This window comes from Merops nubicus, unplaced genomic scaffold (assembly GCF_000691845.1).
Source record: "Merops nubicus isolate BGI_N331 unplaced genomic scaffold, ASM69184v1 scaffold384, whole genome shotgun sequence".
In the NCBI taxonomy this organism is placed as follows: Eukaryota; Metazoa; Chordata; class Aves; order Coraciiformes; family Meropidae; genus Merops; species Merops nubicus.
In genome coordinates this window covers 700-14817 of record NW_008603331.1, presented here as the reverse complement: position 1 = coordinate 14817, position 14118 = coordinate 700, and the positions used below count along the sequence as shown (strand labels likewise).

Here is a 14118-nt window from a genome sequence, read left to right as displayed (position 1 = left end):
AGTGGTTTTTCCATCAGTATTCCATACAGTTAGATTAAACCTAATGGAATTAATTTCAAGAGGAGACAAGACACACAATTATTTTTAAGATAAAAAAGAAAAGGGGGTCTACAAAGGAAGGTGTAAACAGATAAAGGACAAAAATTAATGAGCTTAGATGTCATTTAGAGAGACTGGATTTCTAGTAACTAGGTTACTACCGAAGGATTTTATGAACAAAGAGCTAAATAAACATATCTGTGGAAAGGTTTAAATTTAGTCTATTCATCTTTGGGCAAGAGAGGAGGAACACAGCACCACTCCAGGTTTCGTTCAGTTGTACTTAGTATTATTCTATGACTTCAGATGTACTTACTTAAGCACAGTAAATTTCCTCTTTACATTCACAAGAAAATACTATTAAAAAGATCTGTTTCCTTCAGCCAAGGAACATCCTCTTACCGTGGTTTGTGCTTTCTCTTGCAAAGCCACATACGAACAGTCTTTTGCATTTTAATGCAGGCACTGGCTCGATATTTTATCTTATTTTTCACTGTAAACACACAGAAGAGACAGAGTATCAATGGTGTATACAATTTAACACAACTCCTACCTTGCTCGCACACTTGATGGCTCAAAACAGCGTGTTAGCTACATGTGCTTGAGAGCGAGGTCTATACTGGAACCACAACACATAAGACAGAGCAGACAACAGAATTTTCAATTCTGAGCCAGGCCATAAAGGCTTCCCCCCAAAACAAACAGGAAGAATCAAGCATATATGTGCACACCACACACACACCCCAGACTGACAGACAACAATAACCTCAGTGAAAAGTGACTGGCCCTAGCAAGCAGGAAATACTCAGCTCAAAACCCTCCTTTATGTACCTAACAGAAAGCACTAAAAAAAAAAAAAATCTCACCAACCTTGAAATCAATTACTCAGAATTTAGTATGGAACCATCTGCTATACACACTCTTGGCCATATTTCGAGGTGATAATAACTGTTTTTCAATATTTTTTAACAAAATTTTTGACTCAATAAAACATAAAATACGCACATTTAATCACTGAGAGAGAACACCATTGAACTTTTTTCCAACGACTGCAGATCAGCCAGCGATTCACGCGCTTCACTAGCTCTGCCAAGTGATCCGGGTCAGACTTCATTATCTGATCAAACTCTGCAAACTAGATAATAAAAACCCAAAACGTTTGACCAACTAGGAGAATAGAGAGCATTAAATGTTATTACTTAAGAGCACGTGGAGTTAAAAAGGTAAAATATTTCTAATGTAAACTGTATACCATCATTAGATCAGTTTTCAGTTAATTCAAGTGAGCAGGTGTGTCTGGCATCACTTTATTCTTTAATGATAACAGAAATGACTACTGGGGTTTTTTGTTCGTTTGTTAGTTTAACTGATTGGCAATGCACCATTTTGAATAATCCAACCATTTATTAACCATTAAAAATATTTATTGCCAAATTTTAAAAAAAATATTTGTTTCTCTACATCCAGACTAATTACTCTGGCCTTCCACAACTTCAAGATACTTTTAATTCTGTATCTGGGAAAAAATAAAACCCCTAAAGTACTTCTCACTTTTTAACCTTTGTATAAGAGTCCAGCTGAAAGCAACCTTTTTGCAGAAGGTCCTACTGGTTGCACTTCTTTTTTGGTAATTATGACAGTAAGAACATTCTTATGGGACTAAAATAATTTTCCTGTCTAGTCACAACAGCTCCCTGTTTCATCTCCTTTCTTTGCATAGCAGCAGCAATGCTTAGAATCACAGAAAGAGATTTCAGCTATAAATAGATTTTACTAGAAAATCTTTTTCTTTGCTCTGGTTTGTTCTTTTTAACATCCAACATAGGTCTTAACTGACTGGTAGAACATCTGGGAACACAAACACTGCATTAAGAATACAACAACATCAGCAACAAGACTATGAAACCAATTATGTCAGTATTGATTTTTTTTCATAGAAAATGAACAGTATTTACAAAAAAAAAAACCCTAGGCAACCATATTTAATTACCAATGTGCTGAAAAATCTCATTTTCAGAGGTCCTTTCCAACCAAAATTATTCTAAAATTCACATTCATGAACTCCAAAAGAAACATTACCTTGCCTGGTCTAAAAAACACTTTGGTTAGTCCAAATTTGTAATCATTTTCATTCAGTCCCAAGGCTTTAAATAGTGCCTGAAATACAGAAAACAGTTAGGATCACATTTTTAAAACAAACAATATGTTCAAAAATCAAAATATATTTTCTGTCCCAGATAGTACAGAAGAATTAATTTCTTTCTTACCTTGCAAAAGAGCCTAGGATCCAGCCGAGCCAATTTGTCAGGCAAGTATTTCTTGTACATGTTATATAGTTCATGAAATGAAGCTCGTGAAGGGAAACCACCTTGCATCAAATCCAGAACTGACACCATTCCTAAATTCGTAGAAACACAGGCACAAATGCTGGTATCGGTAAAATGCCAACGAAGCAGTGACTTTTATGATAACCAGCAGTTTATGACATAAGTCTCAAACACTTTGCTCAGAGACTAAACCACAAAGTTCAGCTGGGTTTTGATTCAGCCTCTAACATTTCTTGATCAAGTGATCATTCACATGAAGTTAATACTGTACAGATGAGAAGCACCCAGACAATCTTCTCTGTTTCAGAGGTAACACCTAATCAATACAGAGTAATTTTTTCTAATATTTCTTCTAAATATTTTTTCTTTTTTAGAAGACTTCACATTTTCATTTAAAAAAAAAAAAATGTCCAACCAGGCATTTACTTGCATCATGTCAATGATACTTGAGATGTGGTGCAGATACAAGTTCAAATTCATATGCCGTGCTAGAGCATTTTTACTTACAGTACCAGGTATCAGCTGCTAAGATGTAATTTTAATGTCCTAAATACTACACTACTGATGTCCTAGTGGCAGCCAAAATGTAAAGGACAAAGTCAGTAAAAGGTTCAAATTACTTCAAGCATTATAGGCCACATCAGTTTTTGACTGCTGCTTTACATAACCCTATCAACAGATTTTGCATGTTAAGTTTGTAAGGCAGCCCTTAACTTGTAGTCTTTAAACTTAAATCTTTTGTGTATTTGCTTTCAACAGAAATGTGATTTGTTTAAAATATTTTTGGAGGAAGGACCTAGTGTATAGGATTACATATTGCTCTTTTAATATTACATGTTAGAACTTTATTTTATGAGATATTCATTTACTCTTGCTCAAGTGGCTTGTAAGACATTACAATTGTTGGGGGCAGGATGGAGTTAATTTGTTATATTTTTCCTTTTGGACATGCCAAATGCCATTAACCTGAAGAAATCTGATATTAATAATGCTAATAAAATCTAGTTGCTGACAAGTTGATAAGCTTTTGTGACAATAACATGACATTTTAAACATGTGGTGTTGTCAAAATATCTGCTGCAGAATCTGGAATTATCTTGACTTCAAGAAGAGAAATAATTAAGCACAAGCTAACGTACAAAAATGCAGAAAAGGAGAGGGGAAAAAAAAAAAAAACACAGCCCACCACTACTTTGATGAAAAAGCACCCTATGAAGAGCAACAATACCAGCACTCTAATTCCCAAACAAGCTAGTTCCTTCCACCATTCAGTGGGGCAAGAGCAAAACTGTTAATATTCTCTCTTTAAGATATAACTGTAAAATTGGAAAGTGCTACCATTTCAAGAGTAATGAAAATGCAGCACTGCAATCTGTAGCATACAAAGCAACAGGAAAGACTATGCTGAAGTGCCCTTGTTGGAAGTTCAGCTCCAAAACAAATTAACAGTGGTATAAAGAAAATTAGAAGTAGTACATCAACACAATTAACTCTATAATAGTATCTGTAAAATCAAAGAAAACAGGTGTGTTTCTTTTATTAGATCTCAGCCAATACTCCCTGCCTCTAAATGCACACAGGAGTTCCTAATGCAACTGCCACAGTAATTGAAAGGAATTCTATTGTTCTGAACTGCTGCCCTACTAACATTGTAGGCAATAGAAAGTGATAGGATTCAGCTCTGGGTCAGGAAATCTAAATTTATGTACCAATATATGGCTACACAGCTTCTTATGTATGCACCCCGTGTCCAAACTCTCATTATAATCAATGGGAAAACAGTCGATGGAAATTACATCAACTCTTCTTGTGAACAGAAGACTTTATGGCTGTTCAGATGAATTATTTCTAGGGTCCTATTGATTAAAATGAGAGCTAAGTTCCTAAAAATCTAAATAACTCTTCATAAGGCATAAATAAGCTACCTCCTAGCAAGCAACAGTTCAAGCAAGGAAATACTGCTTCCACCTCACATATTTCAAACTTAAGTCAATCTATTATGCCCAAAGTAATAAACAGAGGGAAATATATTAGAGGCATATATTACCTGAACACTGAAGCTGAGAGAGGATCTGTCCTCCTTCAAAATGGTGATTTGTCATCTTTAAATTAGGTTTGATACAGCGAATAAAGCTGGATCCCTATTACCAAAACAAGAGGTTAGTAGTATCTACACATTTTTAAACCTCCTGAAATCACAGTTAATCATATAAGATCTATGGGTGGGGAAAAAAATATACAAAATAATAGTGTTCTAGAAGAGAAATGCTGATATTCTTTTTCTCTCATGTATCAGTAATGCATTCTAGCCTCCGTTTCCATGTAACCAATCTCAGTACTCAAGCTATTAATTAAATTCTCAACTTTTGAGTTTTCACTCAAATGTTCTTAACATTAGTACTGTCTAATTACAATTTAGGAGCCTACTATGCTCATCATCTTCTACAGTCACATCAACTAAACGCCTCAAGCCTCCAGAGTTCACATGAGTAAACATGCTACAAGTCTCATGACATTGGAATCACACCAGATGAACCTGACCTTCCCTTCTTCTAACTTCTATTTTTTACTTTTTTTTTTTGGCTTGTGGCTTCACTTTCCTTTCCCTCATGTTCTTCCACTGTGCTCCTCTTATCAGCATGCCTGCTATCTCTACAAGTTTGACTCCTGTTTTCTCTGATTGTTTCACATTCATTAATGATGACATTTTTCAAAACACCACCCAATTATTCAGGTTTTCCTATGGCAGGTGGCTGCCAATGATAACCTACCTTACATACTACACCAAAAATGGGACTGAGAAAACAGTATTACTCCTGGTTTGCAGTGTCTTCTCTTTCTTTACATCTCTCAGCTGAGAATGAGAGAGCACCTCCCAAGGGAGCTCTATACTGACAATATATCCTTAGTCATGGGTTAGCTAAGCCCAGAGTGGCAGAAGCCTGACCACACTTTTTCCCTGGACTGGGTCTCAGCTGCAGAGTATTCTGTGTGAAAGAGAACATCTTTCTTTCAGACCTCACAAGTACAGTAAAATCTGATTGTTAGCTACACTCCAGAACCTATCCTGTTTGTTTCCAATGTTTTTCTTCCTTTTTCTTTTTTTGACAGAACATAACCTCATATCTAGAATCAGTCAGAACATGTGGCCACAAGAAAAAGGAATATGTTCCTACAACACCAAGTTCTAAAAACTCAAACGTGTGTTGAACTACAATGATAATTTCACAAACTATCAAATTACATCATCTAAATTAGTAAAACTTATTAGGGGAATGAGGTTCTTCAACCATCTGTGCATTCACAGCCTATCACAAAAGTGAAATGAAACATTTTATTTTTAACAGCTTTATGGGATCCAAAAACAGTAATTAATAATAAATTATCATCTGCCTTACTTTTAAAGAACATCTGTAAATCTGCATATTAGTCATCAATGACAACCAGTGAATAGAAGGAAGCAAAAGGGACAAAAAAGGAGATTGCAGGCCAGACAGATTTCATACTGTTTACTCAAATTGTGTAACTTTCATTCTACAACAACTTTTCTAAAGGTGGTGTGATTTTTTTTTTTTTCAAAAAAGAAACTCAATAATCATCACCTGCACAGCAAGACATTTCAAAAGCATCACATAACTGCAAACTCCAAAGCAATTACTTATCACATTTATTGTAAGCCATATTGTTGAGATAATCAATTATGACTTATGTCAGAAAATTATGAACTTGCATCTGTATATATACTTACAGTACTGTGAAGCTTCTCAAGAAGCAAATTTAACTGAGTCTGTAAAAGAAAACAGATATTTCAAGAGTCTTGCCATGACAGCTACAGAAATACACAGGTACAGCATTACTGCATGCATGTCCATTGTTAGTAAATCAGACAGAACTGATTAAATCACATGTTCACAGACAGAATCATGCAAGTGTGCATGAATGGTCCTGAGGAAATTGCTTGTGTTTAGCTGTACAGAGACACTGTATGGACTAGTTACTTACTATGATGCAGTTATCAAAAAAAGTGAAAGCTCATTTGAGAAAAAAAAAAAAAAAATTCCAAACTTCCAAATTTTTAATTGTTGATGATGATAGACTATAATTTTAAAATCACATTTACTGAGGCTGGATTTAAACATACTGTGGTGAGAAAGGGCCATGGTCCTATGATTATTTGCCCCCTCTGGGGACAAGTTTAAACAATCACCAGCAGCTTAAGGCTGTCGAGGAAAATGAGTTACAGTTGCTACCAAATGAAATTGGTAGGGACTTGAAATGTTCCAGAACCACATCAGGAAAACAGCTGTACTTTTACCTTACAGATGTGTCTGTTTTACCACATAGATTATTAGTGTGCCAGCCTTTCTAGATTACTAGCAAGTTTTCAGTATATACCCTGAAGAAAGACAAAATTCTGTATGTCCTAATGTATTCCTCATTTTCTGTACTGGAAACAAAATTGAAAGGATCTGACTTTTGAACTTTTTTTTTTTTTTTAACCAGATCTTTCAGTTACTTTGAATCCAAGAAACCAGATTTCTATAGGCAATGTGTGTCACCTACAGCTGCAAGCTGTCCTTCCAGTGCGTAAAATTGATTTGGGTTTTTTCTTTAACTTATCATGGATGTGGATAGAAAGAAAGGAGTGCCACAAGAGGCATGACAAACACTAATAACCTCCTGCTCAGTTCTCACTTACACATACTCTTTATATTTCTACTCGAATGCAGTCTTTATGTTTTCTTCAGTTACAAATGCTTAATTTTGGAAGGGACAGCCTAATTTCCATCAACAAAATACATTTCTGCTAGAGGAAAAAAAAACCCCTTCCTTATACTCTGTCATTTGACAAGAAATAAGCCAGAGCCATTCTCAGGTAAATTTCACTAATTAAATGATCATATTAATAAAACACATTGCTAAGTCTACTGCTCTTTGAATTATTACAGTTTAACTGATCGTTGCCATAGTAAGGTAAAATAATTCTGAAGATTCTTGAGTAGATCTGATGAACTAATTAATCATTATTTCCTCAACTGATTTATAAGAATTAATTTTAATTAGTTATAAGGAAGGGATGTGTGAAGGATTTCATAAACAGAATTCCCTGCAACAGCATCTAATTATTAAGGTAATTAGAGGAATTTGAGACTGACTGACATACTGATGCACTAAGAATGCTTATTCTTAAAGAGATTAAATTGCTACTAAGATAATAGAACTTATTTTTATGTGATCTGAATTGAAATTTTCAAGGCTATTAGTGTTCATCAGCAGCCCATGTTGTGTCTGGGAAGGTAACACCAAATGAATTACTGGAAGTAACACATACATTCAAAATGCTATGAAACTTGAAAACACTGAAAGAATTATAGATTGATGGGCCAGATCCAAAGAGGACTTTAGTCATGTTCTAGGTGTAGAGGTGAACACCAAAGTCCAAAAGGCAATCCAAAAAGTTCCCCACTCAATTGTTGCTTAACTTAAAAAATGCTTCCCTTGTTACTTCATCCCTCCTTGAACAATGGTATCATTTACATGGCCACATCTACTGGATGTGGGGTGCTAAATCAAAGAAGAATTGAAAACCCAGATGAAAGGAATTGGCAACCATCTCAAAGATCCCAGTTGGTTTCATTTGGATTCTAGTTTCACCTACAACAGACTTGTGGTTGCAGGATTGCCTCAGGACGTGGCTTACTTGTATGTAAATGCATTTTTCAGTCTGCCTTCTGATCATGCACTTCATATTGGACCAATTGTTACAGTTTAATTCTACAACCACTATGTAATAAGGCGGAGGAGGAAATAATCATCAGAGCTAAACTCAAGAAAACAGGCTGCTCAACTCCCAGTTAAATAATAAAACCACTTTTTGTGGTTTTATTGACCTTACATGTCAGGCTCTGTCTCCTACTTCTCCTGGCCCTATCAAAGTTCTATTTCTGGCTACATAACAACCCAGCTACAGAAGGGCACAAGGAGAATCCCCTTTGTCAGGCTGACCAATAACTTGGCACTATAGGAAATAAAGCAGACATAAACCACCAAATACAGCATAGACCTGAAGCAGAACACTGTTGCCACACAAAAAGCAACTGCTGCTACCATATACTTCCTGCTCTTCAGTCCCTGCATTTTCAGAGAACAGTTCTAAACACAAGCCACAAGCTAAAACTATGCAAGAAGGAATTTATCTTGCAGTCCTCATTCAGCACCTAACCTCGACATGCTCTTCTGCTATTGGAAGTGTCCCACTCTACAAGAGAGCTCTCGGGTTGTGTGAGATACCTGCTTTCCCCATGGACTACATAAGGAGTCTAGCTAGGAACAAGAAGTGGGGTTTTAGGTGCCCTAGGTAGGGCAGCATACCAAAAATGTTACATCACTGGACTTGAAGGCATACAAATCCTTCATTGGATCTGGCCCAGATGCGTTGGGAAGAGCTCTTGCTGAAATTGCAGCAGCTCTACCAACAGTAAATCCATGAGATTGAAAAATTTACCTGCAGCCCACGGTTGTGCCTGCTTTTCATCTCTTAATTCCCCTATAGCTCTCTTTCTAGCCATCCTGAGCTGGAATAATCCAGCTAAAATAAAATTGCTGAATGAGAAAAGGATGCAGAAAACATTTGGAGAAGACAAGGTTTGAAGGTCAGCTTTACATCAAGCAGAAGAAAGGAGAAATGAGGAGAAGCATCAGATTCAGGTATTGAGAAACAAGGAACATCTTTCTGTGAAAGCCATGACTATCTATATTTTAGAAGAGGAAAAACAGTGGTTAGGTTAGGTATTGAATTTTGAGAATGGCAAACTGTAGCCAATTGATATAACTTCTAGAATGCACAATTAAGATAGGATGGAAGAACATTTTTTTGTTGGATTTAGAACCCCTGGAAGTCCACAGAACCCAAATTTGCATCTCAAGACTTTAAACCATTTGAATAAAGACTTGTATGTAGCTTCACAAAATTCTAACAAAATTACTGTATAATCTCTGTAAGTACTATTCTGAAACATCTTTTTGACAGAAATGCTTAGCACGTAGCTTGGATATACTGGTTTCTTATAATTCAGCAGAAAACCCACCTATTTTAAAAATTTTCTTTGTGTAAATCTCAAGTTACTACTAGTTCTCCCAACCTTATGTTCTACTTATTTCAGGTAACTTAAAAGTGGCATACAATAAAAGATCAGATTCTTTTTTATATTATGTTACCTTGAATTTGTTTCCTACACTGATGAAACTAAGTTTCCCAGCTTTTTGTTTGGGATCCTTGTTGTTGTTAGTGCTAGACTCAAACAGCTGTCGAACAAATTTGTCCTTGGATTCACATATAAGAGACTCAAGGGACATGTGCAAAGCATCATTGTTTTTTTCCACAAATTGCATCTGAAAAAGACAACCCAATAAATAATACCACATTTGTTTCACTGTTCCAGTTACTTAAGTCTTAAGGAAAACTGAAGAAAACAAAGTTATATACTTAACTTAAAAAATCAGCAAGAATATATGGGATAAATATTCATACATTATTTCAAACAATTTTTCAACTGGATATGGAAAACACTAATGGCAGAGGGAAAATATATTCTTAAATATCTCATTGACCTTGTTAGAATCATAAACCTAAGGTAAGGTTTAGTGCCTTTGAAGAGATCAGTGGTAGTTTTGTCAGTGATTTTTCTCCATGTTTCCACTTCCAGCACTCAGCACATCATCACTTGGGAGTTCTGAAAAGCTTAATTCTTCCCTGCTTGCAGTATCACTTAAGATCTACTGTGAAATGTGAATTAACATGCACACTTTAATTGGTGCATCCGTACAGTTTGGAAAATGACATGAAAAATTATTATTTTAGTAGAATTATGATTCCTTAAATTCCAAAATTCCTCCAAAGTTCCCTTGGACTATGAAAATACAGTATTGGAATATGAATGAAGCCAGACAAGCATCCTTACCAGAAATCATGTTGTGAGAACTGCCACAAGTGCAGTGAGGAAGAAACAAGTAATGGGTGATGTACAAGACAACTATAGTCCAAAATTTTTTTTAAGACTATGCAAGTCCCTCTCAGGGAGGGATAAATGAAGTCAAGCATATTAGCATAGCTTCTGGACCAAAAGCTACCTCATATCTGATTAACTCTGTCAGCAGAACTTATGCACTTATATCTGCCTCCTCTGTTCCTGAAAACATTCTAAGGTATTATTAACATACCATGGTGAGGCACACAGCTAAATATAGAGCACTTGGAACAAACCTGTTTCTATTTCATGTGTTTTTTTAATATTGATTCCCTGAGTGACCTCAGAAAATTCAGGTGGGTAACACACAGACTTCAATTTTCTTATTTGTAAAATGACCTACACAATATGTCTACTTCAAAAAAGGATAACAATTGTTATCATTCTTGGAGTATTTTGAAGTAACTAAGAACAAGCCCTTAAAGTACACATTTTCAAATGACAAAGATACATCTTTGGAACTATCAGTGCTCTTACACACTGCAGTTACAGACCAGAACAACAAAGCATTACGGATTTTCTGTTTATCCTAAACTCATATTTTTATAAAAATTAGGGTTTAGATACTGGCTTCAGGTGTTTCAGTGGTTTTGTATGATGAATAGTCAAAAAACCACAAGAATCTGGAAAGTATCTTGAGGATAGTAATTTCAGGTATTCTGTATTCCTACAAAAATGACTATTACCAGTAGAAATGGAAAACCAAAAGTATAAAATGCAATTTTTAAGAGAACATAAATAGTGATTGCATACAAGGATAGGTATGCTTCCAAAAAGCTACTCTTTAGTCTAATAAAACCTTTTTATCATGCAGCATATTCCTCTCCTCAAGATAACAACGTGTTGATTTAAGATTTGCAAATCACAAATCAATATATTTAATATTGACACCATTACCTACAGATTTGTAACAAACTCTTACACAAAATGTATGTCACCAAAACAGTCTGTAATCTGAGAAATTAAAAGAAACTGTTGACTCTGTCACATACAAACAAGACTAAGACATATCAACTCCTGAAATTCTCTTCTGATGAAAGGAAATATTGTTTAACCTATACACACTGAAAACTATGAAACTACTACAAAGCATTAAGAAAAATAGTTTTGTCTAAGTAAAATTACCGTCTCATAGCAAACTGCTCCTGCAAAATGTCGGATAATAAAGCCTTCATCATCTCTGATATTTCTGTGAACAGCCAGTTTAGACTTCCTGGGAATCTGGAATTAAAAAGTTGAATTACAAAGAAAAATTACACTGGAGAGTAAGAAAAAAAAATTTATTCTTAAAATATCATCATGACTCTTTCAGAAGTCTTAAGTGTGAAAAATGGTACTTTCTGCAGTACAATTGTGATAACAACCACATCATTCCCATTCAAACCAACATATTCCAAAAAACTATTTTCACTCCCATTTACACCCTTAGTTACCTCACATTCAAAATAAAGTCATCAGGATTGCTAACACCTGTTAGTTAATTTTCTTCTTGCTTTTAATCAACAATTTCTATACCTTTCATTCCACAGCTGATGAATGGCCTTAACATATGAATAGGATTAGACAGAGGCTTAAAATACGTTTTTAGATGGTATATTTTAAAAGGCAAACACCAAGCTGATTGCACACATACCAACAAAAATGTTTCACTGCAGAGCAATCCAGTTAAGTAAGACTGAATAGAAATCTAATGGCAGGTAAAAGGATGACAGCTTTATTTGCCTTTCTCTGCTTGCATTTCTTCAGCCGGAAACTAATTTTTTTTTTCATTCATTCATATCATGTATATAAATTGCAATAACTTGCATTAATATCCCACAGAGCGCTGCATGTTAAAAAATTAACAACCAAAAGTTTTTCCTTGTCTGTTCCCCACTTTCAACTCTAAAGTGCTAGCTAGACATTGCATATGTGTCAAACATACTCCAAAGCAAGCAGTTTTTTGAAAGGAGTGACAAAATAGGTCATCTGATATGAAATAATCTAAATTAAAATGTGTTTTTATACCCTTTTCCTGCATTACTTGTTTACAAACATCAAATGTAAGTGAAGAATATGGCTTCAGTTACAGCAGGATATTAGAACTGCTAGAAGACTTAAGACTTCAGTGAACTTTCCAACAAACCTAATAACCAAACTTGTCCTTAACAAAAGAATACAGATTGCGCAGACTGGTGTGGTCCAAGACTTCTTAGGAAAGGTTTTCATTAAGCTGAAGTGTTACTATCAACTGCTCCAAGAACGGTTTTATTAAAACAAGACAGACAGCAAAAATAAACCTACAGAGAGCCTGAAATGGTCTTTGTGTTTTTGGTGCACAACTGATGTAAAATGCTGGTCGCTTGGCTGAGGAAGACGATTTTCTTCATCCAAAATATCCAGTACACCTATTAACTTTGCTTCAATCAAATCTATTAATAAAAGAAAATATATTTACAAAAGTTTAATATATAAACTCATATCAGGAATAAACATTACCAGTTTAAAATGCTACTGATCCAATTCCATATGAAGGTATCTAAAGAATGCTGTTAACATAAAATACAAAAAGTCACTGCAAATTAATTCTATGTATCTCACCTTTTGATTTAATCAATATCCTATACATACCAAGTTATAACTCTAACACACAACGAACATGGGGGGAGGGGAGAAATCAGGCACAGATTGTTCAATTTTTGCTCTGGCTAAAAGCTGAACTTAATCATCTAATTCCTCAAAAGGTGCCTAAATGTTTCTGTGATATGACCATTGGTCTTTATGGGATAATTGTTTTTGTTGTTGGGGATTTCTTTAAGCTTTTCATCCATGTTTCACCACATGTCAAAACTAAAAGCAGGAAAAGGTACACACTTCCCTGCACAACAGGATCCAGGGAGAAAACTAAAATGCATTTCTTTTAAGGAAGGCAGATCAGACTTGAAATTCACGCTCTTGAAGCCAGCTACAAGAACCTTGCAGCTTTTAAAACTTTTTTTGTATTCTCTACAAAACTGCTCTTGTAAGAAGAATTTTTCCCACCTTTTTTTTTTTTTTTTTTCTGTTGAAAGGAAGAAATGAATAATGCTTGTACTGCAGCAATGCCTAGGAACTCTTACTACAGATTGTAAACAGTATGAAGCTCTACATAAAGCCATGACAGCTCCGATGCAAAGAATTTATGTTTATAAAATCTGAATAAGCTCATTTAGCTACAGAGATGAGTACCATTTCATTAAAACAGTCTAACATTAATGAGTGTTTCCAAGATTCATTCATAGTGTTAAAAAATTGTCCATGTCAACGTCCACGTCCTTCTCTTTTGTGACAGTTAATATTTCTACAAGCTCACTGTTGTCAACGGCCTGGTCCAACACCTTAAACAAAATCATATTTTAACAGAAATCAACATTTTCTCATTCATTTCAAAAGGCAGTAGAAAATCCTTCTCTCCTGACCATTTAAGAACAGGAAAAAAAGGCACACATGCTGTGATTTAATTAAGCTAAGCTATAATTTATTAACTTATGTAAAAGTAATTTCACACAATGAAGAAACTGATCATGTCTGTGGTAGAGTGTCATTTACTGGTTGGAATAGTAAAAGGGGTCATGACTGGGGGGACTGCTACCTGTATCTTTAGGTAAGCTGCCCAAACATTTTCCATAGCAGGAAAAAGCAGCACCTTGGCAACAACCTTTACAGCCTGACCTATTTTCCCACCATGCGGCAGACAGAGACCTTTT

At 35.2% G+C, this 14118-nt stretch overlaps 1 protein-coding gene across 1 annotated transcript in view; it reads right to left on the bottom strand.

Annotated features, from left to right (window-relative positions):
• Nucleotides 1–12804, bottom strand: part of MYO6 (myosin VI) — a gene marked incomplete at its 5' end in the record, with an annotated part of 34344 nt that extends 21540 nt beyond the window's left edge. The window contains 9 exons of the mRNA XM_008938605.1: nt 442–532; nt 1045–1174; nt 2119–2196; nt 2307–2437; nt 4414–4507; nt 6115–6153; nt 9585–9758; nt 11519–11614; nt 12677–12804. Of these exons, the coding sequence (XP_008936853.1) occupies nt 442–532; nt 1045–1174; nt 2119–2196; nt 2307–2437; nt 4414–4507; nt 6115–6153; nt 9585–9758; nt 11519–11614; nt 12677–12804 (961 nt within the window). The remainder of the gene's footprint in view (nt 1–441; nt 533–1044; nt 1175–2118; nt 2197–2306; nt 2438–4413; nt 4508–6114; nt 6154–9584; nt 9759–11518; nt 11615–12676) is intronic.
• Between the last annotated feature and the right edge of the window lie 1314 nt (nt 12805–14118).